The sequence below is a fragment of the Vidua chalybeata genome, chromosome 14, assembly GCF_026979565.1.
Source record: "Vidua chalybeata isolate OUT-0048 chromosome 14, bVidCha1 merged haplotype, whole genome shotgun sequence".
Taxonomy (NCBI): Eukaryota; Metazoa; Chordata; class Aves; order Passeriformes; family Viduidae; genus Vidua; species Vidua chalybeata.
In genome coordinates, this window is record NC_071543.1 from 3,039,556 (window position 1) to 3,067,358 (window position 27,803).

At 42.7% G+C, this 27,803-nt stretch overlaps 1 protein-coding gene across 2 annotated transcripts; it reads right to left on the reverse strand.

Annotated features, from left to right (window-relative positions):
* LOC128795072 (ubiquitin carboxyl-terminal hydrolase 12-like) lies at positions 1–27,781 on the reverse strand. Of its 2 annotated transcripts, XM_053955522.1 has the most exons (9): positions 27,616–27,781; positions 14,548–14,628; positions 11,503–11,716; positions 10,480–10,706; positions 9,212–9,288; positions 8,318–8,401; positions 7,496–7,693; positions 5,802–5,880; positions 1–2,319 (listed from the first exon to the last, which is right to left on the reverse strand). In XM_053955522.1, the coding sequence occupies exons 1-9, from the start codon at positions 27,661–27,663 to the stop codon at positions 2,218–2,220; spliced, it is 1,110 nt and encodes a 369-aa protein (XP_053811497.1). In that variant the 5' UTR covers positions 27,664–27,781; the 3' UTR covers positions 1–2,217. The 2 variants fall into 2 exon arrangements, with proteins under 2 accessions (XP_053811497.1, XP_053811498.1); XM_053955523.1 differs by lacking the exon at positions 8,318–8,401.
* Positions 27,782–27,803: the final 22 nt, after the last annotated feature.

A 27,803-nucleotide genomic window follows, 5' to 3' on the forward strand; every position in this document is an offset into this window, starting at 1 on the left:
TTTGATCATAATGACCTTTATTGGAGACAGGTGGGGTCATTTATTATACAGAAGTAACATCACACCATTCTCTTCCCATTTAATTCCTTTTAGTCTCCTTATAAATCTGTAGCAAAAGTGCACTTTGAACAGTTTTTAATCTATAGTATATATCTTTCAATATTATCTCTCAGTCAGGTATTTTATTTGTAAAAAGGTATCACCAGATATACAAAATACATGTCTAGTGTACTACATTGCTTTTTGTATTTACTGTTTAGATTATTTTTACCTCAGTGCTCTTTTTTTTTTTTTCCATTTTTTGCAAGACTCAGTGATGAGAGTCTTCTGATGGCATCACCAAGAGAGGACTCACAGCTTGTGTGTGGAGAAGGGGAGAAGACTCTTAGCCAGGAACAATTGTCACACAACAGGAACAAGATGACAAGTTCTTTTGCTGCTGTTGAATGTGTCTCTTAAAATGACAGTAGTCTGTATAATAAAAAAGAATTAAAAAACCCAATGTCCGTATTTTATCTTCTGGAAGAGATGTGCCAGGAGAATGGAAGCTGTACCCAGCTGGAATAAAATGGCAATGGTTCATTTGCATTTTGAAGGCAGGAGTTAATTGCTAAACATCACCTTTGTGGTCATGAGAGGAAGGAACAGACACAGGCAGCACGAGGAACTGTGAGATGCTGCTTTCCTGAGGACAGTGTTTTGGTAATATATTGAATATCCTGCACAAGCCACAGAATTGCATAAGTTAAAGATCCTCAAGAACAACAAGCACTGGGGACAAATGAGGGGCTGTGACAGCCACACTGAGGACACACAGCTCAGGGACCCAGCAGAACACTCATTCCCACTGGGAGGCTGGAGCCAGCTGTGACAGGCTTTGGCACAGCAAGAGGACTTCTCCAAAAGAAACTTGCACAAGATTTTCTGAGATTTCTCACCAACTTCCTTAGTCTTTTCTTCCTAGTAATCCTTGAGGTTAGAATATATACACATAACAGATAATTGCTTCATTTCAGCCTTCAACAGACCAACCATTTCCCCTGGGAAGCAAGGCCTAGAGAGGTAAAACAATCAGAAGCATTTTATGGGGGGTTATGATTCCCAGATGGAGACAAACATCAGCAACGACTGAACACTGAGCAGGCAACGTCTGCTGGGTTGGTTGGTTGGTTTTTCTTCTCACCTGTTCATTACCCTGAAGACTCAGAACTCCTGGATTCGTTCCCTAAATACCCCTTCCCTTGGCCAGCCCTTCCCAATTAGTGCTGTTTCTGTGGATTAGCATAGATTCAAAATGCAACTTGCATCAGTTTGCTCAGAATTGAGTGAAATGTGGAACAGATCCTGCTTCAGAATGAGGGCACTTTTGGTTTATGCAACAGCTCCAAGAAAGGCTGGAATTCCCAACTTTTCTACAGCAGAGATGGTTTTTGACAGGTCAGGGCTGCTCTGCTCCCCTGGAACCTGCAGCAACGGGGCCTGAAGGCAAAACTGCTGCTTCCAAAGGAAAATGCACAGCAGGAGAGGCTGGATGTGGAGACAGTTCTCTGCCTTCTGCAGGAGAAACAGAACAGCACAAGTAAGAGTACAAAAAGAAGCAGTGCTGTTAGTGTTCTCTAAACCCAAGAGAATGCAGAATGGGGAGGTTTACAATGCTGCAGAGAGAAGGGTTTGTCTGCTTTTTCTTTATAAAAATTACAGACTTGACATTTCCAATACGTCTTAGCTTTGTACTGCTTCTCAAGTCTGAGTCACCAAAAATATCCAGCAACCAGCTGCTGCTCATATCCTAAAATATGCCTTCAGCTGACACTGAATATTGAAATCATTCTGCTAAAATACAGAAAAACGATGGCAGAAACCAAGGTATAGCCTCAGGCCAACTTTAAATGGTAAAAATCCTACAATGCTACTTTGAAATCTCTTCTTGAGTTCATGAAAAAATAAGCAGCCAGGTTTCAAGTAGAGGTAACACAGATTTTGGAAGATAGCACATTAAAAAAAAAAAGCCCAGAAAGAAAACTGGAACAAAAGCTCTTCTTGTTAGGGCAGTTCAGCACTAATCCTCCAAAAAGGGCAGGAGGGAGCTCTCTCCTCCCCCTGGGTCTGTCCTGGTCCTACAGCAACACCGAGGAACTGCTCTGCTGGCACAAACATGTTCCACTCGGACAAAGCTTGATCCCTTTTTCCTTGTGTTCATCCTTTGTGTCTCTTGTCTCAGTCCCTGGACTGGTAGAAGAGGATATATCCAGATTCAGAGTTTTTGGAAATGTCTGATGTTAACCCATAGAATTCTTCAATGGCCTGGGCGTCAATTTTCTGAAAATTAATGGAAGTTTCAATTAGCTTCAGTCACAACACCACCCTAAAAGCCTTTTCCCAGATAAACCATTCTTCCCAGTTCATGGAGGTGATCTGGAAAGCCAAGCAGTGTTGACATGGTGACACTTCAACATCACTCAATCCAACAAAACATTTTTTCCCAATTAATAAGTTACTGACTATTGAAAAAACAGGAAATGAGGATGAAATAACAAACTTCTCAGAAGGGGTGCAGTCCTGTGCTGGACTACAAAACAAGTGATCCATGAAAATGTATCCTTAAAGGACTACATGACATTTTTATACTTGCTTTTCTCATGCTGGTGGTACCTTGCCTGAGTATTTTATAATTAAATTCTTTTATAAATTAAAAAAAAAGCAGTCACTAATCAGGCAAGCAATTTTTGTACAGTTGTGCATGTCATGTAGATTGAAAATTCAGCTAAAATAAGTCCAGATTTCAAAGTTATTGTGAACCTTTCAAGGACAAAAGTCCTGCAAGTGCTTCATGAGTTCTTTGGGTCTCATCTAATTATGATCTTTGGCCATGAAGAGCTTTCCTACCAAGCAAAGCCTTCTGGAGTATTATCACAAGGTTTGTGTCTTAAGAAAAATTATGATTTGCTGTATTAATAGTATTAAAATCTGCTTATATTTCAAGTTGTGATCTATGTGCAGTAAAGCTGCTTTGCTCTCATACTCCAACCAGCAACTGGAGGGAATTTTAAAGGGTTTTTAAAGATGCAGGTTCCACATATCCTGAGCACAACTGGCTTCCCATCAGTGAGCTGGATCCTGCAGCCCAGAGACTGGAATAAAACATTTCCAGGCACCTGTGCTGCTCAGCACTCCACTGGGATGGAGTTTTTAATCCCTTTAGGACTCTGGATCCACAGAAATGAGAGGCTGAGGAGATGAGTCTCAAGTTTCCTTTTATTCCCAAGGAATAAAATTGAAGAAGAAATGTTCCAAACCCAAGAAGCTCTGGGTTGAACACCTGCCCTGCTCAGGAGGAGCAGAGACCAACCTGTGATTACACCTTAAATGAAAGGGACCCTTCCTCAGCTGCAGAACCCACTTGGAGAATGTGAAATCTCTGCTCCCCGAGCAGATTTTGGCATCACCACCAGCTCAGCAGCACTGGCTTCTCCATGTGGCACTGCCAAACAGCAGTGAGCTGGGAGCAGCCTTTTCCCAGCACAAGAGAAAACAGACAGAAGATGCATCAACTGCAGAAATTCTCTCTTGAAGAGTTTTGTAAAGCACCTTCTCTTAAAAAATAGAGAAGAGGGGGAAAAACCCCCCAAACAGATGTTTTGTCTTTTCTCCAGTCAAGGAGTGAGGGGAAGCTGAAATCCCCTGCTGAGGCTGCTGCATTTTCACACCATTTATTAACATAACATTACTACAGACTGTTAGAGGCACATTTTAACAGAAATATAGTGAAAGAACACTCCTCAGCTCCTGCAGTATATTTAGCAGACAAGTCAAGCATGTTTTATTTTAAGTGCCAACTCACTTGCCATGCAATCAAGCCTATTTCCACTACTCATTCTGAATGCAACTCAAACATTTGATCCATATTAATTCATGCCTCAGATATTTTTAGTTTCAGCACAGCAAAACTGACTTCCTTCTTTAATTTCGCTATCCACAGAAAACGGAGCGGAACTGAAAGGGGATTATATAGATTCTGTTCTTCCCATTCTTATTGACCAGATACAGTTTAACCCAGTTGTAACTGCAGAGTAATAACCAGTGAATGGCTGTTACTCTAAAGCTACAACTTTTAGGATTCTGCAACTTCACCTGGCATTAAAGATGATGTTTCTTATGAACTGAGATTTGCTAATTTCCAGACATCTATTCTGGTTCTCCAAACCAAATCCAGTTCTGCAATCCCACTGCCAGCATTCAAATCCCTGAGGTATTTTTTAAGCAGAGCCATTCTGTGCCTGCCCTCAGTGAGGAGAGCTCCATGGATGGATAAACTCCATGGAGTTTACCTGGAGCTTCCAGGTAAACTCTGGCACTGGGATGCATCCCCTGGCTGCTCTGGTGACAAGTGTCAAACTCAAATCAGCCATTGGCTCAGGTTTCTCAATCCATTTTGCTTGGCTCAGGATCCCCCTTGGACTGATTTGTCCCCTGAATTTGTTGCTTTCCCCATATGCTACAGGATGTTTGGGGATCATCAATCTCCAATTTAATTGAGAGTTGGCCCTCCCATGAAATCCTAACAGACAAATAAATCTGCCTTCCCCACTGCTGACATTTAGTGGGTAATGAGGACAAACTCCTTCCTATTTTCAGTTTGGAGCTGTTCACTCACATCACTTGCCAAAAAAGCAATAAAGCTTTTTGTATTTCAGGGGAAAAACCTTTTCCTGGGCTTTCAGCTGCAATATCTGTGAACAAGAGCTTTGCACTCACCTTTTCAAACCTGTTTTGTTAGGTGGCCACACCTAGAATGCAAACCCTCCAAAGAGCGTGGTTTTTACAGCATTTTAAATAAATTCTATAGAAGATGAACATGAAAACAAAAGCAAGCCAGAATTAAAGCTAGAAAAGCAACATAAATGAAAAAAATTGTGGGTTTTTTTCCAGAAGAGAGAAACTACATGACAGCTCCTTGGATTTACTGCCCAATAACAGACAGCAGACATTTAAAAGCCATTTTTGGCACATCTGTAACAGTGTAAACAGTGTTTGCAGATAAACAGAAATTTGGTTTTGCCCTAAAAGTGAAGATTCAACATAGAAGTGACTGATAGAAAACAAATACAGAATAAGAGGATGGTTATTTTCCATCTTTTAAAATGTGAAGTTCATCTACTGGATGGAAAAGACTGAGAATACCTGCATTTTAAAATATTGGGGTGAACACTACTTCCAAATTAGGTGAGACAATTCTGTAGTTGGACTATGACAGAAACAGAGGAAAATCACCCCAAAAATATGAAAATGGGAAAAAGGGAACTGTTGACAGCCACACACACTGGGAAGCCACCCTTGATGCTCAAAGCTATGCAAAGATAAAAAAAAATTCAAAATGTGGAATGTCCTACATTTTTATTTCAACACAAGCACGGATTTTGCTATTTAGACACTTAATCAGTGCCTTGACCACGGCATCCCTGAGACAAACAAAGCATTTTCATCTTTACAAAAAGCAGCTCTGCTGTGGCATTTGTTCTGCTGTTTGATATTTGCTTAATAATTAAGTGAAATCCAAGGATGTATAAATATTGTGGATATCAGCCTTTACAGATACGTTGGCAGAAAAGGAAAAATTTGTCTGAGCTGTTTCAACATCATCACTAAAATTAATTTTTTCCTACAATTGGTTGCTGAAATGTAACCCAAAAAAAAAGTGAGAAGCTCTTAAGTGCAGCAATGAAATGCAAGTTAGCAATGGAAAGGAGCCTAAAAATGGGCTGAAATCAGAGTTTCTGGGTGTTTTGTTGTGCCTTACCCACCTCTACAATGTCATCATCAAACAGCAGCCAGAAGCCGTGGCTCTTCACGATGGTGATGTAATGCCCACGGTTTGGGCCACTGCAGGAAAAGGGATTGCAAATTTATTATCCAGGAGCCACTGCCCTCCCCAAAATCACCTCTGGCTTTCTCAGCTCCACTCCCAGCTTTTCCCTGATGAGGTTTTTTGATTTTTGCCAAATTGCTTCAGTTAAAATGTTGCCGTTGGATGCTTGAAAATACAAAATATTCAAAACACACAACGCCATAAATATTTCATATCATCACTCATAGATTTTAAAGACCAAAATTAAAAATATTTCAATCTCTGTTGTGGTGCATTCACCACTGCTGAGTATTTTGACCACTGTGAAGTTTTGATTTAAATCCGCTCTGAAATATTTTATTTCACAGCAGGAATTCCTTTAGTTTTCAGTGTGGTTTAACCTGACTACAGACAGATCTTCTGTGAGAGCTCTTCCCCCTTTTCTGGTGGAAGTTGCCAATTCAGAGAATGGAATTCCTTTGTTTAGGGCAACTAAATAAAATTAAATTTAGACCTAATTTAAATTTAAACCGAAGTTAAACCCTATGTGCAAAATATTTCAAACAAGTTCTGAGAACTCAAAATATTCAGAAAATCTCATTTATCTCAAGCCTTTGGTAAATTCCCAGTAAGAATTGAGAGCAGGTGAGTTACAGGAATCCTAAAAGCCCCACATAGGAAAAAAGGTTTGAGGAAAAAAAGGAAAACCATTTAATAATCTGAATTATTAATCAGCATTATCCAAACATGTAAGTGTAGGCAGAGGTATGGCAAATAAAAACTACACAAGAAAATACATTGCATGAGATCCTAAAATGGTAAAATTACATATGACTATAACTGCACCACAACAAAAATCGTCTAGAATCATATGAAGTTTATTTATACTAAATCTATGCATTATTAGCATTTTTTTCCTCACAAAGATATTTCAAAACAGTTATGTGCTGTAATAACTGGTTACTTTAAAACTCACACTTCCTGAAGGCAGTTAGAAATACTTTTTCCCTTCCATGAGGGCTTTTTTTCCTAAAATGCTTTGAAGTTTTTTCCTCTTTGCTTTTAAATCAGAACTGAAGCCGCTAAAACTAAAATTTAATGGAAGAAAATAAGGATATTTTTCAAACCAGCAGTGCACAGTTTATTCCACATGATGGCACCAGCTCCTAAAGAAATTTCAAGGGTTTAGGCAGCAGCAAGATGAAAACCATAATTTAATTCTATTTTAGTAGGTGTTTTTCCAAGATTACTTTTTCTTCCCTTTAGATTTCCTGGAAAGCAGGATTAAGGGTGGGGTTTTTTGTTGTTTTGGAGTTTTTTAATGATTGCTCTTTGCTACAGCTCAAAGAAAGAACTTGTCTGATGTGCCACTGTGCTAATGACACAAATGACACAAAATGACAGAAAATGACAAATCTTAGGCTGTAAAGTACAATTTAAAACAGCAGAAATTTCAAGTAAAATTTTAAATAGCAAAAAAAAAAAAAAAACCTAGTAAAAAAGACAGACATTTTTTTAAAAAAAATCAAAATACTTCCAGCCAACCAGCTCTGACAGTGCACCTGCATTACCAAGCAGCATTATAGAACAGCACAGGGATGAGAGATTCCTTCAAAATCCCAAGGGAAGGCAGGGAATGTGCAGAAGTACCTGCCACAGTGAACCACCACGGCCACCAGGTCGTACATCCTGTCGGGGTTGGTGGCATCCCCCGAGGTGTTGAAGAGCCGCAGCTCCAAGGGGAACACCACCCTGTAGGACAGCTTGGTGTAGCGGTGCAGCTGGTCCATGTACTTGAACCTCTTCAAGTGCAGAGCCAGGATCATGGGCAGCTTCTTCACCCTCATTCTGGAGCACAGAAATATGTGAAATAAAGGGTACGGATTAGCAAATCACCCCAAACAAAGATTTGTTCAAGAATGGCTTTGTTATGAGGAAGCGTCGTAAAAGGTGTCCAAAATATTGGTAGGATAAAAAAAAATCCTTTTTTTTTTTCTCTCTTAGTGAGATCAGGCAATATTTATTCCAAATTATTAACAGCACAACTGGCATCTGAATGCAAGACAACTGCAGGACAACATCAATTTTTCACCCATCAGTGGGAAGAAAGAGCTGGAATAAATCTCTGCTGCTGCTCTGGCTGTGACCAAGTCTGAGGGGAGAAATGAGATTTTTTTGTACCCAGAGCTCACAGACAAAGCAGATGGGATATTTTCCAGTGGCTTTAAGCTGATTAATGCTAACTGGGGAAAATGTGGATGTCTGGAAGCACCAGATAGAAACTCTTCTGGGATAAACACAGAATGGATCTCCTCATGATGAGGCTGCCATGAAGTCACTTGGCCTCTCCACTTCTCCTTTACCAAACACAGACCCAGACAACCTCACCTTTTCTTTGCCTGAATTCACCAGGTGCATTTGCCCAGAAATTTTAAGAGAACATCTGCCTCAGCCTGAATATTTGGCCCTTACCTCTTCTGTGCCTCCTGTTTGCTGCGGCACTGCTCACAATAGTATTTGTATTCACTGCATAGAGTTTCAGTGTTACTAAATCCCCTGTGGAAATCAGAGAGTGGCATAAGCAGGGATATTCCAGAGCATCCAGGCTGAAAATGCTGAAAAAAACCCCAAATAACACACAGAGGATGAAGCTCCTTTCATTCATGGTGCTCCCAGGCCCATTTGATGTGTATTTGTCTCATTCCTGGGATTCAGCGTCAATGTTCAGCTGGAAAAATCTGGAATTTATACTATTAACTGCCTATTTTCTGGCTAGGAAAGGTAATAAACAGCAAGAGGTGATTGAGTTTCGTTTCCATCAGTAGCCATTCCATGTTTTCTTTAGTGGCAGAAATTAAATGTTCACATCTCCAGCCATTAAGTAGCAAAGTCTGGATGATCCTTCAGCTCCCAGCAATTACAGATCCATTATCAGATATTAAATAGCCAGATGCTGGATGCAAATTAGATATCCAAGCAGCTGATAAGCCTTGGATCCAGCAGACAAACACATGGAGCAAATGTTTACCAGGAAAAACCAAACTGACCCTTAACATCAGGGCCAGGCAACTGAAATTCAGTAAGAATATGAAAATAATCAAGAATTTATTGCAAAACCAAACACTGCATATTTGTTTTTTGATAAAGCCTGACTGTGTGATATAACAAATTCAAATCCCCATAAAAAAAAAGTGAAAATCAATCTTATCTACCACTAGTATTTATTAACTATGAAAATCCACTAAGAAGCCTTCCAAAACTCACAGTATTTTACCTCATGTCAAAGCCTACAGAGAATAACTAATCCAGGCTCTTTCCTTCTGACCAGGGCAGGTATTTTTTCCATTCCCAAAGAATTCTGTTTACCTTAGACAATGTGTAATTGATGTATTTTGTTCCACATCAACCGAGAGGTCCAGAAAGTCCTCATCTTTGCTACTAACCTTGAAAAAAAAATAATAAGAAGAGATATTTGGTAACAATTTAGAGCTAGCAGATTTCTTTTAACCAATTCTATAGTGGTGCAATGTGATTAAAAATAAATGTACATGCACATAAAGAGGCCTTTTCTTGAGGTAAACTAAAAGGGATTAAATAATCGGATGTGGTGTTAAAATCTGAAGAGGAGCATTAAAAAAAAAAGCAACAATAACAAAACAAAACCAAAAACCCATGGAAAAAAGCACAAAACCCCAAACACTTTCTCATGAAACATCTCTCCCCCTTGAGACTTCAAAGCACTTCTGATTATTTCACTGGCAAACCCAGGTTTAACCACTCAGAGCTCTCACTGGAGAGGTTTTAACCACATTCCGTTTTCTCTGCAGCCTGATGCAGCTTTCTGCTGCATTTCTGGGTGTAACAGTCAATACTCAGAGGCAAGGCAGAAACAGGCAGATGGCTCCTCAATTAAATGGGTTAGCAGGGAAGAAAACCATCTTTCCATTTGTGGAACAGTCACATTTCATTGCAAAAACCTTGAGACAGAATCCTATTAATGTCATTTTTAGAGCTTCTCCTCACCACATAGCCATAACTTTAGATTTTAAATGCCAAGAACAGTCTTTTCTGTTGTAATCACTTCTTGTGTTTTTTTATTTCTCTCCCCATCTGGGTTTTCATTTTTTTTAGCACTATTAAATCAGAGCATATGACAAACTACAAATCCCTGGTCTGAAGGTGGTGTGGCTCTAATTCTAGACTTCATGCCACTTTTCTTGCTCTCAAATAGAGTGGCCAAGGATCAGCACCGAGCACAGAATCCCAGTTCAAGCAACTCAGTTCATGCCAGAGTTAAATTAACAGCAACTCTCATCTAGGAACACAACATAAACTCTCAATCACTGACACAGGGAATAACATGGAGACAAAAAGGCAGCTTGGATCAGCCAGGTGCAGCTGCCTTGATGGAAACAGAGAGGAGAAACAGGGAAAACAGTGGGCTTTTTTGGGGCAACATACCTTAATGAGCATTGGTTTGAGCATAGAGTCCTAAAATAGCCTATGCTCCATATTTTAATAGAGACAGTGCAATTTCATCTACCCTAATGAATGAAAAAGGGTGCTCAGTGTTAGGGAAACTAATCCAGAAGCTGGGAGAAAGCTAAAGAGGAGTGGTTTGGTGGTGCACGTACAGCCTCACAGTTAAGACATCTGGTTTCATTGGTTAGTGTTCCTTGGAAGATTTCATGGACCCACGTCAGATCAGGCTTGTCTCCTTCTTCACTCTCAATGCTGCCATTCTGGAGCTTCCCATTCTGCTTCTCCTGCTTTTTCTCCTCTTGCAGTAAGTCAGCAATAGTGTTCAGTAGGTAGTTTAGGAATTCGTGTGCATCCTGCTGCATGTAATTATCAAATAACTCTGGAAATGAAGACAGGGAGGAGAATGAACAACTGTAGACACTTCCCAACACCAGGTCACTGTGGCTTTTCCCTTCCCTCCTCTCCCCTGTTACACAGCTCTGGTGGTACTGGTGAGTTTGGGAAGAAATGCACTTTGTTGTTCTCTCAATGATTATCCTCTGGTTGCAAGAAACAAACAGCTGAAAACTGCCACTAAGGAAACTTAGTTTGGCCATTTCTCAGAACTGAAGAATTGGTTTGGGGCTTTTTGTAGTTTTTTTCTTCTTTTCTTTGGAGAGGGAAAAAAATAAAGAAATTCAGATGTGTTGCCTTGGGTCACTAGTTCATTAAGTCCAGCACCAAGGGGCAAAAATCCCCTACTGGAAGTTTGTTATCTTTTCAAGTTCAAGCAGAGAGGACAAATCAACAGCCAGAACCTTTGCTCACCAAACAGCCCTGGGAAATAACCACCAGTTCTGATCCTAAGGAATTCATCCTACCACAAATGCAAGAGAACAGGCTGTGAGTGGCTGGGCCTCCTGTGAGAGCTCATGAGAGCCTGGGGCAAGGACCTGGAGTGTGCTTTGTTCCTCTGGGGAACACCATGCCAGCGTGGAATATCTGGATATGTGCAAGTCTGGAAACACAGACACTGAGATAAGGACAACTCACAGGACAAGCACACAGGTGGTGAACTTCACACCACAAAAATCTTCAAGAAACCTGTTAAGACTTGACAATTCAGACTCCAAAAGAAACCTGAAATTAACATTTTACATCCTTAAAAATGCATTAAAAATCATTTATTAATTTACCATTTTCCTTCCTTAAGCGGGAAATAAATTTCTTGGGTGGGATGACTCCCACCTTCTTCTTTTGTGTGGCAATACTGTTGAAGAGATCAGAGAGGCAGGTCAGGAGGCTTTCCTTCTTTCGAGGCTGCACCTTGTATGCCAAAACTTTTTCCCGAAATGGCCGACAAAAATAAAGTGCCTGTAAGACTGAGTTGCAGTAGCAGGTATTGCCGAACTGGTCAAAAAAACAGAACAGAGGGAAAACAAAGGGCTTTGGATTAGGGCTGCCAAAAAGGAATGACAGGAAGAGAGTGCATTAAGAATGTCACACAGTGAAACTGGAGGAGTCACCTGGCAGAGCTCATTGAATGGGGAAACAGTGCTTGGGATGGAGGAAACAGTGCTTGGAATGGGGGAAACAGTGCTTGGAATGGGGGAAACAGTGCTTGGAATGGGGGAAACAGTGCTTGGAATGGGGGGAACTCTGCTTGGGATGGGGGAAACGCTGCTTGGGATGGGGGAAACGCTGCTTGGGATGGGGGAAACGCTGCTTGGGATGAGGTAAAGGCTGAGCCTTGTGACAGCAAAGGAAGGGAGAGGAGACAACACCCACAGGATACTGGGAATACACAGAAGAAGTAATTAAGGGTTCAGCAAAGAATCAAAATTTTTGGAGACACACAGCACTACTCATCATCCTGAGAGGGAAGATGTAGCAAGGACACTAAATAAATAAATAGTAAATTTCACAGAATATTTTACATTGGGAGGGATCCACGAGGATCATTGAGTCCAACTCCAAAGTCAACAACCCAAAGAGGGATCAAACCCACAGCCTTGGCATTACCAGCACCCTGCTCTGACCAACTGAGCCAATCCCAGTGGCAAAATGGATTATAAACTAATAACAAAACCAGTATTTCCTGCTTATAATGGAATGTTTTGAGCAGCACACGATGCAGGGCCATGCACAGAGCAGCTGGTTTGCATCTGGCCTGTGTGCAGGCAGTGTCAGAGCACAGATAAGGCCTTGCAGAGGCTGCTCCCCATGGCTGAGCAAGGAGGACACCAGGATATCAGCTTATCACCCACAACATACCACGGCTTCAGAGCTGCTGCTCTGCAATTCACTGTGCTGCTGCTTCAAAAAAGGGACACAAATTCTGGGTTTCCAGTCCCCAGATATTCTGGTAATGAGGTTCTCCACCCCTAGAGCAACATGTTTTAAATAAACTAAAAAAGCAGAAAAATCTGTCTGCAGAGCAGATTGGTTTTAGGTGATACACTGAGACGTGGCCACTGTTCACCCAAATTTGGTGTGATTACTGCAGCAGAATGGTTTCAAGGTAATAATCACTTTGACTGAAACAGAAAATGAACAGCTTAATTCATACAGCTGAAAAGGTCACAGATTATAGCTACAGTAACATTGACTTACACCATATGCAAACAACAGGGAACAACAGTTAAAACTTATTGACACAAGGAAAATAAATATGGAAACTAAACAAACACATGAATGAGGAGAGAGAATCACTCACATGCTTGTTAGTGACCTAGGAAAACAAAGAAGCATCATGCTAAATAAATCTGCACACAACACAAAATAGGCATCCTAAGTCTGAAAGCTCATTTGAAGATAGGAGCTTCTTAAAATGAAAATTGAGATGAAATTCTGGAATGACACCATTGTTCCATCCCTCTTGAGCTTTAGTAAATATAAACTATTTTAACAGTTTCCCACATATTCTGCAGTGGCTTTAGACACAGTTTAACAGTCAGGTTGCTTTAGCTCACTGATCCAAAAATTAAATTATTCAACCCAAAGTTTTGACCTCCATTGCCCACGAGTTCAACACCTGATTGTATTTGCAGTGCAATCACACATTTAACAGTACTGATGCTGAAGCCATGAAACTGTCCTCTTTAAAATGCTCCAATTAATTCCAAATCATGAAAGAACCAGAAATAACTTCAGAAAAAGCTCAGTAGAACAACGGTGTGAAAACACTACCCTTAAGAAACCAGTTGCAAGAAATGAAGCACAACAGTGTTTTGTCCTTCAAAACAGAGAATGGATGGGGTTCTAACAATTCTGGTTATTTTCAGGATGCTGTTTTTCCTCCTCATACCATTCAGTGCTCTGCTATTTCTGTTACAATTCCATTTTTGCCATTACGGTGCAAACCTCAGCAGCTTTGGAATGGCCACCAATTCTGGGTGTTTGGATAGCTGTGTGTCTGAAATATAAACTGCTAGAAACCCACACAGTGTCAATTAACTGGGTCTCTAATGAGCTCAATAAATACTGTTTAGTTGGCCATACTTGGTGTGTGAAGACATGGAGCATGTCCCAGCTCTCAACACAACCTTGACGACCAGAACACAGAAATAATTGTTTCTAGTGAGTTCTGCCAAAATTGCATTTTCCCATCATAAATAGGATGCCACAGAACCACTGCTGCTCTGAACTAAGCAGGACTAATATCCTCTGCACAGTTAATGCTGGCACACAAATCTGCTGCCCCACAGCCACACAAACTGCAGAAATTCAGCTTTTTGGAGGGTTCATGGCTACACCAAAAATCCAGAAGGAGTATTACGACATGAAGGAATTATCCACCCAGTCCATGTCATTCATCCCCTGCACAAAACTTCCACTCCTCCCACGAGAGGGGTGTTTTTAGAACTAAAAAGTAACACATTTTTATTTTAAAACCTCCCCTGCACTGCAGCATCAGTGGAAAATCTTGTCTGGAGCAGCATATGAACAATGGACACACTTTATTTTTTCCAATTTTCCAGCTAAATATTAAAACCTTAGAAGTAGAAATGTACTGGAGGAGGAAGAGTTCTCTCAGAGACTTTACAAGAAATAAATTTATTTCTCTGTGTTTCAGATGAAATGCTATCTTGGTTAATAAGCACACTGCAGGATGTGGTGTCTGTGCTCAGTCCCACTCGAAGTGAGAAGTCTCATCAATCAAGTTCTCTGAGAATCCTGCTAAGCTCCAAATTAGGATGTGAATTAAACCCCAACATTTTAAGCACAGAAAATTCACTTACATTGACCAAGCCAAAGTAATGCTCATTCACAGGGAACTGCTCAGGACCAATCTCTTTCTCCAAAGCAGAGGCATTGGCGCCCTAAAAAAAACAATATATATATTAGAGAAAATAGAAATTTCCTAAAAAACCCCAAAGCTTAGGAAATAATTAACTTCCATTGAAAATCAGCATTTTGTGTTTGCTGTGTTCTTCAGAATTAAATGAATATGATGCTTTATTATCATAAATGTACCAAGGTCTCATTTAAAATCTCAACTCCCTCAGCCAAAATTAGGAATCTGATCTAACAGAAGGGTTTTCTACATTTGAGTTTATTTGGAAATTACCACAATCAACTGTTCTCCCTTAAAACACCAGGTTGGCCACAGTGATCTTGAAACAGCAACTGAATTTAGTCAAGAATGCACTGTAAAAATAACGAAACTTACCCTGTATTTTTCTAGCTTTGTTTTGCAAAATATTATGGACAGGTAAAGTTTTTGATGACAAACCCCCAGAAGAATGGAAGGAAGAGTTTGATCACATCTCAGATCACCTGAAAGTGCTTTGGCTTTGCTACTTTTCATTTCAGGGGGATGTATGAAGCTCACAGTGCATTTTGACACATCCTTGAGTTTCCAGCAGTACAATGAGGATGGAATTTGCTCTTTTAGACACAACTGCTCTTATTTGGCACATTAAGCAACAACTAAAGCATTCCAATGCTTTATTTTGAATTTCAACTTGGTCCACTTCATATTCAAAGTGGTTTCTTCATCTCTTTCCATTTTCAACCCACCAACACCTTATGGATGGGAATATCTCGGGGTTTGGTACCTTCCCTCATTCCTCTCCACCTTGCTCTTTAATGCTTCTTGCTGATGCTCCAACATTCCTGAGCTCCTTTGTGCAAAATCCAAACACTTTGGATTCCTAATTCTGTTTTAAATGCCCAAGTGACTCCAAGTCTAAACTTGCCCAAACAGAAATCCACCTGCACAGGTGAGCCACCTTCAGACACCTCAGAAAAGCATTCAACCAAACATTACAGTCCAGCAAAACCCAATTGATTTATTCCCTTGAATCTACCAATGCTTTTTAATCACTGAGCAAACATTTTCATCACTTCCCTATTAATTAGAGACTGTAAGGACAGTTCCATCCAGATTGTCTTTAACAGAGAAATAACTAAAAATTTCCTAAAAAAAACCAGGAAAGAAACCAAGAAATAATCTACTTTAACAGCTGTAGTTGGATGTCCCCCATCAGATTTACAGCGAGTTACATTTCTCAAAGCAGATAAAACAAGGCAGGCTCAGAACTGGGTACTCCAAACCCCACAAAACATTCACAGGGTGCTGACAGATTTACAAGCAGAGCTCTGCTCAAGCAGCAATCACACACAACATTTTTGAGGCATCAGTGCCAGTTCAGGCAGCTCCTTTCATTTGTTTCCTTGCAGCCATTCCCTGCTTCCAAGGAGCTCTTTTTCCTCCAATATCTCCCCCCAAAAAGCCCAAACCAAACCTAAAATAAAGGAGAACCACCAGCAAGGAGGATTTGCTGACAGGGGTTTCTCCTGGGCTACCTCAGCTCTCCACTTGCACTGCTCTGATCCACACTGCCTATGGGAAATGCTGTAACTGGAGATGAGCATCAAAATTCAGAAATGCACAAGAGGGAAAAATTCCAGAATTTTCAGCCTGGAAATCAGAACTGGCTCCTGCTGAGGTAGTTTTGCTCTTCCAGGCTGCATGTTTGGAGATTAGGAAAGGAGGATTTGTAAATCCTGTCAGCTTGTGAAGTGCAGTTTCAATCTCCCTTGAGTTTCCTCACCCTCTCCATGATCTCCAGTATTTTATCAGGCAAACACTGGAGAAAAGCTCATTAAAGGAGGTACCAAACCTCACAGAACCAGTGACACTTGACAGCCCAAATGCTCCAGCTGGAAAGCAACAAATGGAATAAATACCTGAACAAATAAAAAACCATAAGAACTGTAATTTTTAATAAAGCTGTGATATAAAGAATTGAATAACCTACCTTAAACCAGGCTTGTCAGCCAAGCCACCAACCTGTATCCATTGAACCTGACAGGTTACAGGTGAATTTTTTCCCAAGTATTTCCTTGTATTTATTGCCCAAACTTTATACATTTGGGTAAATTAACTGCAGAGGCAGATTAAAAAAAATAGGTTTCCTTAATAAATTTGATTATATTTAATGTATTATTTACAACTGAAGTTGTAGATGCCTCATCTCTGGGAGTGTTCAAGGCCAGGCTGGAGCAACCTGGGATAGTGAAAGGTGTCCCTGCCCATGGAATGGGATGAGCTTTGAGGTCCCTTCCAACCCAAATCACTCTGGGATTCTGTGATGATTCAAAAGTTTTTTTTGACAGAGAATATTTTAAATGCATAAAATCATAAAAATCCCAAAACAGGACTCAAAGTACTTGTGGAAGGAATCAAAAAAAAAATCACAGATTAATCATAAATAGTTCTGAAGATGCAAACTTGCAAATTAAATAGTGCTCCAGGAAATGCAATGCCCAACATTCCATGGAAAAAGAGCTCCCTTGCAGAAGCACAGATGATTCACCATGGAGTCAATGTCCAGGAGAATTGCACTAAACAAGGATATGGGATATGGGGGGGGAAATCCACTCTATGGTGAGGGCACCACTTGGCCTCAGTCATGTTTTGGGGTAAGGTCTAGAACTGCAAAGTCCAGCTCCTCCCAATCAGTGATCTCTGCAACTCATTTACAATTAGCCAATTAACCCAGTGCAGCTGAAATCTGGTCGAGCCTGAGCCATGTCCTGCTGCAATGAGGCTTTGCTGTCACACTGACAGGTGTCACACACCTTTGCCCACCCCAGCTAAAAGATTTTTCCATCTTCCACAGATCAGAGGAATATTTCCTCACAGGAAACAATCCAGACTTCATCATTTTGGAAATATAAAAGTCACATCTTGTCTAGAGTTAAAAATCTAACCAAAGTGGCAAGTGTACAAAATATGAAATTTTATTTTATTATTTGGGGAATTAAGAAATGCACCTCTTTGGGGTGCCAGAGCCAAAGTGTTCTGCATCTTGTGGTACTTTGCACACCTAAAACCATCAGAAAATCAATACAGTTTTGTTAACTATGTGTCACATTGTGGGAGCAACAAGAAATGCCATGAAAAAATCCCTCATCCATAGCAATTGAGTCTACTTGGCATAAAACAGCTAAGCAAAACCACTAAAACCTAAAATACAGCTGAATGTAAAGATTAATGACTTCTCACTGCTAGTGTAAAGGAAATAAATGAATGTTTTAACAACCCCAGAGTACATCCTTGGCTTCTGGGAGGTGCAACGAAATGCCCTCTCTGCTGCTCTGCTTCAGGACCATCAACCTCAGAGCTGTGAGCAGGAATAAACCCAGATTTCTACAACACACACCTACCCCAGGAGGAAAACTTCCCCTCATTTAACCACGTGGTGATAGTGATTGACTTACATAATGAGATGTGAATTTAGTGTCTCACAGTGGTGGGGGAGGTGACAATGGAAGTTTCGGCACTTGTAAGCAGAATTTTCCATTTTCTGGAAATTCCTGGGACTTCAAGTGTTGTCTCAGAGCTCCCCTTTTCTGCTCACACCCCACTCACAGAACTGGCTGTACTTCCACAGTTCTGGAATTATCAGTCAAACAGGAAAATGAAAAACTGCCTGGCTCATCTCAACTATCACCACCTCAGCAGGAATGCACACAGCTAAAAACAGCCAAGAAAACCCCCAAAGAACAACAATAAAATATTTCCTGTCACAGCTGCAGTCATTTTACTTTATGCACATCAGCTAATTAAAAGAAGGGTCTACCCAGCATGTCTGAAAAGACAAAGAACACCCTTAAAAAAACCTAATATACCAAATATTAAAGTATCAAACAACAGCAGAGGGAATTGTTAATATTCAAGTTTTCCTCACTTTTTCATACCAACACAGTGAGGGACATCTCACCAATATCTTGACTTAGAAATGTAAGAAAAGGCTGGATGTGGCACTCAGTGCTCTGGGCTGGTGACAAGGTGGGGATTGTCATGTTGGACTCGATGATCCTGAAGGCCTTTCCCAAACTAGAAGATTCTGGAATTCTATTCCATGCTCAGAGCTGGATGAGATATAGAGAAAATAGCACTGGGGTAAACTAGTATCTACCCAGAGAACAGTCAAGGCAAGTTTGGTTGGATTTTTTAAAGAAAAGGGATGTGAAAAGAGCAGTTTGAAACCCCCTTACCTGAGGGAGCTGTCTAACCAAGCCGTACCGAGGCAGTGATCCCACAGTACTCCTGAAATTTTAACTGAATAACCCATCAAAACCAGAAGAGAGATCTATCAACTCTTCCAGCTTGTAAGCTCTGAGTGATTTTTACTCACTGGAGAAGTCTTAAAGATTTATCTCCAGTTCAATGCACCATGCGAGTGGAATAAATAGCAGTAGACTTTTGTTTCTCACCCAGCTCACTGCAGCACCAAAAGGAGAGCACAGAGAAGGATAATTAGGCATTATTGCCTCTTCTTAACGAAAAAAAAAAAAAAAAATCCTATTTCTGCAAAGAAAATGAGTATTTTGCATAGCCTAGATTTAATTGATGTCAGAAACTGAAAATGTATCAATTTTCCAGGGGCTTCAATACTTAGTGACCTTAAACTTACTGGATTTGTAATTATTCTTACAGACAAAAGCTCATAGTCTGCATTCATTTATCTGACAGGAATCAGAGGAGTGCTCAGTTCTGTCTGTATTATATTTAATTAGCTTTATGTTAGAAATTACAATTGGGCTCTGAGTTGAAGAGTTTTGGTGAAGCTGTGGATGAATAAAAGCTGGGAGTGATTATGAACAACCCCACAGCTCAGAACAGGAGCTGCTGTCAGCTGAGAATTCCACATTTCCAGCATCCTCGTGGTTCCTGCTTCAAGTTACAACCTCTTTCCTTTTCAGCAATATGAGTTTTACTGAGTTTCAGTGAAATCCTGAACAACCACAAGCCTTGGCTGACAAATTAGTGGACTGTTAATACAGACTACCCATTTTTTTCCCCTGAACTAACACTTTCCCACTTGGCTGGAATCTCCATTTCCATTCCCAAATATCTGCTTTCTGCTGCTCTGGAGGTAACTCTGCACATGTGAGGATGGTTAGAAAAGCAGAAAGAAGGGTGTGAAGAGACCAGAGCATGGAGCAGCTGCTGCTGCAGCTCCAGGGAAGAAAAGGACCAAAATTAGCACAACTCTGGGTCAGGACCCTCACTGTTATTCTGAGCTCTTGTCAAAATAATCAGGTCAGTGCTGTGCTGCTGCTCAGCAAACAGTGAGTACTGGAGCTGGAAAATGAAGGAAAAACCCACAAAGCAGGGAAGGATTCACAAGTGGGGAGATCCCACTGCCCTGAGAGTTCATGGCATTCACCCCTGACAAGTTCTATGGGGCTCTAATTACACAGGTTTTGAATTGCCACTGGGTTTAGAACGATTCCATAACCACCACTAGCTCAATGTCATGACAAAAAATACTCAAGATTTCTTTGGTGTCATCGACAGACACAGAAATTCAGAAAGACTTGCCAAACAAATGCTTCATGAGGTTTTAATTGATGGTTTCTAACAGGGATGAAGCAACTGCTTAAAGTACAAGGGAATTAAGTAAAATGATGAAGTCCTTACAATCTTTTCAAACATACAACTATAAACTTACAGTTTGGTCTTTTTTCAAAATGGATCCTGCCAAAATCTACAAGAAGTCTTTTTTTTTTTTCTTTTTGGTTAAAGTTGGCTATGCTTATTTTGGGCACTCCACCACTTTAGATGGACACACATAAATATACACACGCCAACAGATGCTCCACTTACAGTTCATTTGTGGACAGTTGCAGACTGTCAGAAGAGAACTTTTAAAATCTGGATGTGTCTCCCAAAATTCCAGAAAACTTTCTATCTGTTCATTGTATCCTGTTGAAACTGTAGGTCTCTATGCTTGCCTCCACCCTTCAGCTGCTTCAGGCCTGTCTAAAACACACCCAGACCAATCAATTCCATTAGCTCATCTTCAACAATCAGTTAATTTAAAGCCCTCTCCATACAGCCCATGCAAATTGGAAGATTCAGCCTCTCTTTAAGGATAATTACTGTTGTTTTAGCTCAGTACAAAATATTCAACATTACTTGATTTTTATGCATTTCTCTTTGCAATGAATCTAATTCAGTTCGAGTGAAGGAATTAAAGGCTCATAACTCAGGGGATCTCTAACCTTTCCCTGCAGCTGGATGCACACCCAGGAGCTGTGTAGCATCACTGGAGTAAAAACCTGATGAAGTAAAATCCCTGAGGATATTTGGCTTGGACTCCACACCATCCTAACTCCTGGACTGGAACCAGCTGCTTGCAACTGAGCACCTGCCTGCAAAAGACATTTCCCTTAAAGAAAGGCAAAAAAAGGGAAAAAAAAAACCCTACAGGATTTCAGTGTCCAGAACGTGCCTGGTGCACAAGTCTTGCTCTCTAATTACTCATTTGGCTTTGAACAAAATGAGAGTAGCAGAAGATTCAAGGTTTAAACCAAGCTGGGAAGCAGCTTCCAGGTTGTCCAGAAAGGCTCCCAGGGACACCATCATGCAGCACTCCAGATTACAGGAGCTGCTTAAACCCACTGCTGAGGAGTTGTTTTAAGAGTGAATAAACAAATCAAAACAAAAAAGGGGGGGGAAAGAACAAGTAGGCCAAGCCAAAGCTACTTAAAACCTGTCAGGAAAGAAATCTGCATAAGCTGATGCAGAAGTCTGCCTGCACTTGCTGTGTTTGCTAAGATAATAGTTCCAGCTTCAGGACTATTAAAATTACCCTGGGGGAAGTGGAAATGGAGCAGATTGGGGTTGTATTGCTGCAAGTTTATAGAACACACTGTCATGGTTTTGTAAACACAGATTAGATGTTGCTTTCCCCATCCTTTAAAACTCCTTGGCTGTGTGGAGCACTGAAGTCAGATAAAAAGAGTTGTCAGCTGGGGGTTTGAAAGGATCCCTTTTCATGGATCTGGGAAGGCTGTCTGTGTTCCAGGCATAACAAATTACTGTAAATTGAGCCCTGGATTGCAGCACTTTGCCTGCATAAGCACTCCAAACAAACTGATAATCCTGAAAGGAGCAGTGTCACAGACTATCCAAGGCTCCATGCTTCCTAAAGCCACAGAATCTTCCTCCTGGAAAGGCTGTGCCCATTTCCAGTGGGGAGGAGAGCTCACAGAGCACCCTGACTGCTGCCATGGCACCCAGAGAAACTCCAAAGTGCCGTATTTCCACAGGAGTTTTCTCCTATGAAGCCTTAATTGGAGTGGTTTTAAATCAATGAATGCAGGCTGCTTTGTAAACTCCTCCAAGCACATGTTTATTCTGTGAGGAGCTGGTCCTGCAAGGTGCACAGGATCCACACCTCCCAGAGGCAAAGCAGGGCCCACACTCCTGTGAAACCCTCTCATTTTATGCTCTTTAAGTGAGATGGCAAAGCTGGGCTCCAGTGAAAAGAACATGTGGAAAGGATGCTGGAGAAAGGGCAGGAGAAACAGAACCTTTGTCAGCAGCTCCTTCCCCTCCTCAGCCACTGCCTCCCACATCACCACTGCTCCCAGTCCATCCCAGTTCATTCCAGTCTCCTCAGCCACTGCTTCCATATCAGCACTGCTCCCAGTCCATCCCAGTTCATTCCAGTCTCCTCAGCCACTGCCTCCCACATCAGCACTGCTCCCAGCTCATCCCCCTGATTTCTCCACCCACAAGACTCGTGACCTTGTGCTTCTCCCAGTGACCCAGTAACACACATAGGAGTGGAGTGGAGGCTTTGCCAGCTCAGCTCTCAGGGATTCTGCAGCTCTCTAAGAGAACAAACACAAACAGCTCCCAGCTGTGCAAGGCCCAGTGTTTACCAGCATTGTTCTTTTGTGAGCTGGCAGTGAGATTTTATCAGGAGCCTCACACATCAAACAGTGCAGGGACAATGCTGTGGAGAGTGAGGAAGTGGATGCTGAGGGAGGGTGAAGATTTATAAATAGGTTTATATTTCATTTGTAACTTCAGACATTTTACAGAGCAGTAAAACTCAGCTGTGGGGCCAATCAATGGGTTTGAATGGGGAGATATATTCACAACTCAGTGCATGAGAGTTTAAGTGGATAAATCATGGAATAGTTTAGGTTGGAAGGAACCTTAAAGCTCATCCAGTGCCACCCCCTGCCAGGGTGGGACACCTTCCACTATTCCAGGCTGCTCCAAGCCCTGTCCAGCCTGGCCTTGGACACTGCCAGGGATCCAGGGGCAGACACAGCTTCTTTGGACACCCTGTGCCAGTGCTTTACCACCCTTAATGGAAAAAATTCCTTCCTTTCTAGTCTAAATTAACCCACTTTTAGTTTAAAACCATTCTCTCTTGTCCTTTCACAACAAAGCTTATCCCCATCTGTTTTACAAGCCCACTTTAAGTATTCACTATAAAAGGAGCTGAAAATAGAAAATACAAACAAACCATAATGATGCACAATGCTGCCCTTTATTTTGGCAGCAAGTGCAGGAATCCCCCAAACTGACATCTGCTGGAGCAAGCACTGAAAGCCATTTCTTTTTTAATAGCAACAAGACAGCAAGTGATGTGCATGTAAACAGATGAATTCCAAGGCAATAACAGCATTTCTCTAAATCCTGATTAAAGGACCAAACAACAGAGATTCAATAACAGAGCACATCTTGAACAAGCTACACTCTGTTATTTTAGCATCCTTCCCCAGGTATTCACACTTCATTTTTAAATGGTAGCAGCTCTGAAGTAGAAGCCCTCTAATATAATCAGTGTCTACTTGGAACAAATGAACCATGGAGTGCCCAGCATCCTCAACTCCATGGCACAACACAGCTGGGACTCTCATGATCTCTCACTTTCCTGAGGACAACTAAAGCTTGAAATTTTAAAAGTTTATAGACAATCAAAGCAGACACCAGAACAGCACAAAAGCTCATTCATGCTTTCAGGATTCCTGTAAAATCCTGCAGCTTGCTCCAAGGGAAGCTGTGTAGTCCACCTGAACTGCAGGCTGGCTTAGCTTCCAGCCCCAAACTGTCCGAAGCCCCAGATCTGCAGCAATAAACACCCATCACACACAGCATTAAACCAGAACACAGCATGTGGGAAAACCTTGAAGTGACCTCCTCTCTGCTTTGCAAAGGGTTATGTATTTCTTTTCCCCCCAAAACAATTATTCTCAGTTGTTCTCAGACTGGGTTTCAAGTGCAAAGATTAATATTTGGATTCTTTCAGCTTAACAAGTCAGTCAAGAAGCAGAGCACTGCTAGAGACAGAAATCTGCTTAGCCAGCTCTACTTCCACCCTCCCTTCCTGCAGTGATAAAAATAAATGCTATAAATGTTAATTCTCTGATAAAGCCAAACCAAAGTCCTACAGCTACAGGTGACAGCAGGGAGGTGACATTACACACCAGGGACACCACAGCTCTGCTTGAGCTGCCCAGTGTGAATTATTCAGGTGGCAAATGGAAATGTGGGACTTACAAATGCTGCAGCCACCTCCCCTCCAGCACTGAAGTCAATAATTATGTCCTGATTCAGAGTATGTAAGACTACCCTCAATTTGTAGCCTGGATTGGAGTTCTTCAGGCATGTCCTACTGGTTTAACCAACAATTAGGCATGAATCTAGAGGAAGTGGCCCTAATTGCCTACAAGAAACAATATTCTGCTCACAGCTTACTACAGACTCCTCACAAGCTGCCAGAGAGGAAAAGCCCAGCTCTGGGCTTTGCACCTTGCTCCCGTCTCAAGTTCTGGTCTCCTCTTCTAAAAGTTCTGTCAATTCAACAAAATCCTCAAGTTCTGACTCAGAAACTCAGTTCTACAACTGCCTGAGAGCACAGAAAACACGTCCTGGGTCAGAGGATTCAGTCAGACCCAAGGAATTCTGCCCTCCTCACTCTCCTCAGCCAAAGGAGGATTCCCACCTGTCCACCCCAGACCCACAGATCTCCCCTTTAAACACTTCTGAAACAGCAACTGTAGATTTTTTTTTATGCAAAATGCCTCAGCAGTGCTCTCTGCTTCCATCCCTGTTGCCATTTCCCTCAATCCTGCAGCTGCCTGCAAGCAGAAGGAAAAACCCCCAAAGCCCAGAGCAAAGGGAAGGGCTGGGACACAAAGCTGGTGCCAGGGAAGCAGAGCTGGGGCAGTGGCTCCTGGCCATGGCTGTGCTTTCCACGTGGTGTCAGCAGCCTCCCCAGGCAATGAATCACATCCAAATGAACAATCCCTGCTCCCTCCCAGCTCCCAGTCCTGGCCAGGCTGGATGTGATGGAACTGATGCCTTGTGAAGGCTGCCCAGAGCAGAGGCTGGATGGAGCTAAAGAATAAAGCAGGGATTTATTAAAAGGATCTCCTCCATGGATCCACCTTGGGCAGCACAAGAGCCCAGCCAGGGCTGCACCCAAGATTAATCAAAATGGTCACAAAATGCACGACCACTCTTGGGGGCTCTCACTGTGATCAGTTCTGCTCCATTTGCACCTTGGAGTTCATTGTCCGATTCCAGCTCCAGCCCAGGCACTCCCATCCTGCTTGTTTTTCTCTCTTCAGCCCACGTTGTTTGTGCTCTTGGGCCTGAGATTTGGATCATTTGTCCTTGGTCCCCAGCTGGAGAAGGAATTGTTTTGTCTCCCTGCTCTGTGAAGAGAGCTCACCATCCCCTCATATGAAGCTCAGAACTACACACTAAAGCAGCACAGAATCTGAAAAACAGAAAAGCTGAAACCTGAGGCATCAAAATCCTGGAAAAGGGATGGTGCTCACACCAAGGAAATGCCACCACCCTGAGGCACAGGAGAGCTGATCCACAGGCAAGTTATTTTAGGGAGGGGGAGATGATTCAAGTTCAACCTCATTACTGGCTGCTAATGAGCTCAAGCTTAGAATTTCATTTTTAAAGAGATACTGGAGAGGAATGGAGTGGCTGAGAAGCAGTCAGGAACAGCAGTCCCTGTGATGCTGAAGGGTCTGACAATGTCACAAACCTGGGTTTCATTTTTCCAGCCTGGAGGACAGATGATGACTGGAAATGCTGGTAAAAACTGCATATTTTACTAAAAAAAAATATGTAAAGTCCTGTAGAATCACTACAGATTAGCATAATCCTGAAGAAAGCAGCTCCCAAAGGGACTTTGTTCATGTATTTCAATGTTTTTATAAAGAAGGCTCAGGTTTTTCATCTACCTTTATGACAAACCAAACAGTATTTTTACTTGCTGAACATGCAAATAAACTGATCCAGTTTTAAAATACAGCACCCAAACCTTAATTTCCTGGGCCAGATGAGGGAATAAATGTTAATATTGACATTAACTTTAGCCAAGCTACACATGCACCTAAAACACTGATGCTGACAAATTCCACAGCATTTGATTAAACGACTAATTAAGAAATGTGGAAGCCAATTTCATGCCATTATTTAGTACTACCAGCACTGTTCTACGATTTCTGCACAGAGCTGAAGCAGCAAATTCTCCACTTGAAACACAATGGGGAGAATCTGCCTCCCCAGAGCTGCAGCAGTTCTTGGAAAAGAACAGACCCAGAACTTCAGGAGAGGAATGGGAGGAACCTGCCCAGCTTCCATCCACCATCCCAACCAAAATCCAGGCAGGCACAGGAGCAAAAATGCCAAAATCCCACTGGGATGTGCTCAGGCCTGGCTGCACAGTCCCAGGGAAATGCTCTGCCTTCCCTCTGCCCTCTCAGTCCAACACTCAGCCAGCTGCTCTCAGGAATGCATCCAAAATATTCCAGGGACTGAGTCAATCTCTGCCTCTGGGGTGCAGAACTCCTCAGCAAATTTGTGACTCACCTCTCACGGCCTTCATCTCACCTGTGTCTGTGATGGCAATTAAAAAATACAAATTATCTAGGGAAAAAACCCATTTAGTGAGATTAGGGAAGGAGAAAGTCCTGGGAAGTCTTCTCCAAAAGACTTCCAGGGAGGTCTCCATGGCCAGGGATTTGAAAAGCAAAGATTAATGTCTCTTGTTAGGGGTGTGAAACTGCAAATGCCCAGTTTGTACTGGCTCAGTTCAGCTGGGAGTCAGCACCTGCATGGAAAAGTAGGGAAATCCTGTTCCTTTCCCAGCCAGGTGAAAACAGAGCCAGAAAAGGGGCGTGCAACAGCCCCTGCTGAGGCTGCAGAAGGGAGAGGGAAAGCTGAGCAGTGAAAGGCTGGGACGGTGAAAACCAAACTGCTCCACGTGGGCAGCCCCAGCCCGATCCCCTGCCGGGCTCAGAGCAGGGAACTCCTCCCAGAAGGTTCTCGGGGCGCAGCTCTGGTGTCTCACGGCCAGGCTGAGATCTCCCCGTGAGTCAGCTGTGCCCAGCGCCAGCCCAGTCACCCCGGCCTCTCTTTACACGGCAGCGGAACTTCATTAAAAATTCTGCATAATCATGCAATTACCAGCCTGCCTCTCTCCCTGGCGGCAGGGACGGTGCCGGTACACGCATGCACGTGCAGCGACTGCAGAGCTTTGACAAACGAGTAGAACGAGCTTTAAAATTATCTCAGTTATCGCAACAACCCACTACGACCTGGGCACAAGGCCAATTAATGCTCGATGATTCCTTTTCTCTCCGAAAGGCAGCACCCACCGGCCCGCAGAACATTTCAGGGCACAGGCGGCGGCAGACACACCCACCGGGAGCGCCGAGTTCGCGTTTCTGCCGAGCCTCCAGCACCTTGCCCACCGGATTTCAGCCTCATTATCCCAAATCCCTGCGAGCTCCCCGCGCTCCCCCCGCCCTGCCCCGGCACATCCGCTCCGCCCCGGCCCCTCAGACACCCGGTGCCGGCGGCGGGGCCTCCCGCAGCGATGGGTCCGAACCGCTTCTGCTGCCCGCACGGCGCCGGGGCGCGGAGGGCGGGCCCTCCCCGCCGCTCAGCGCGCGGCACAAGGCCGGGAGCCCCTGAGGAGCGGCCGTACAGGCCGGGCGGCCGCGAGGGCTCTCACCATGGTACAGACGGCGGCGAGTCTCCGCACCGTCACCAGCGCCTCCATCCGCCCCCGGCCGCCGCCATCTTGGGCTGCGACTGACAGCGCCAGCTGCGCACCCGCTAACCGGCCCGGCCCGTGCGCCGCCGAAACGGCGCCGCCCGCGCCGCGCAACCACCGTTCCGAGGCGTTCTCGGTCCGGGGAG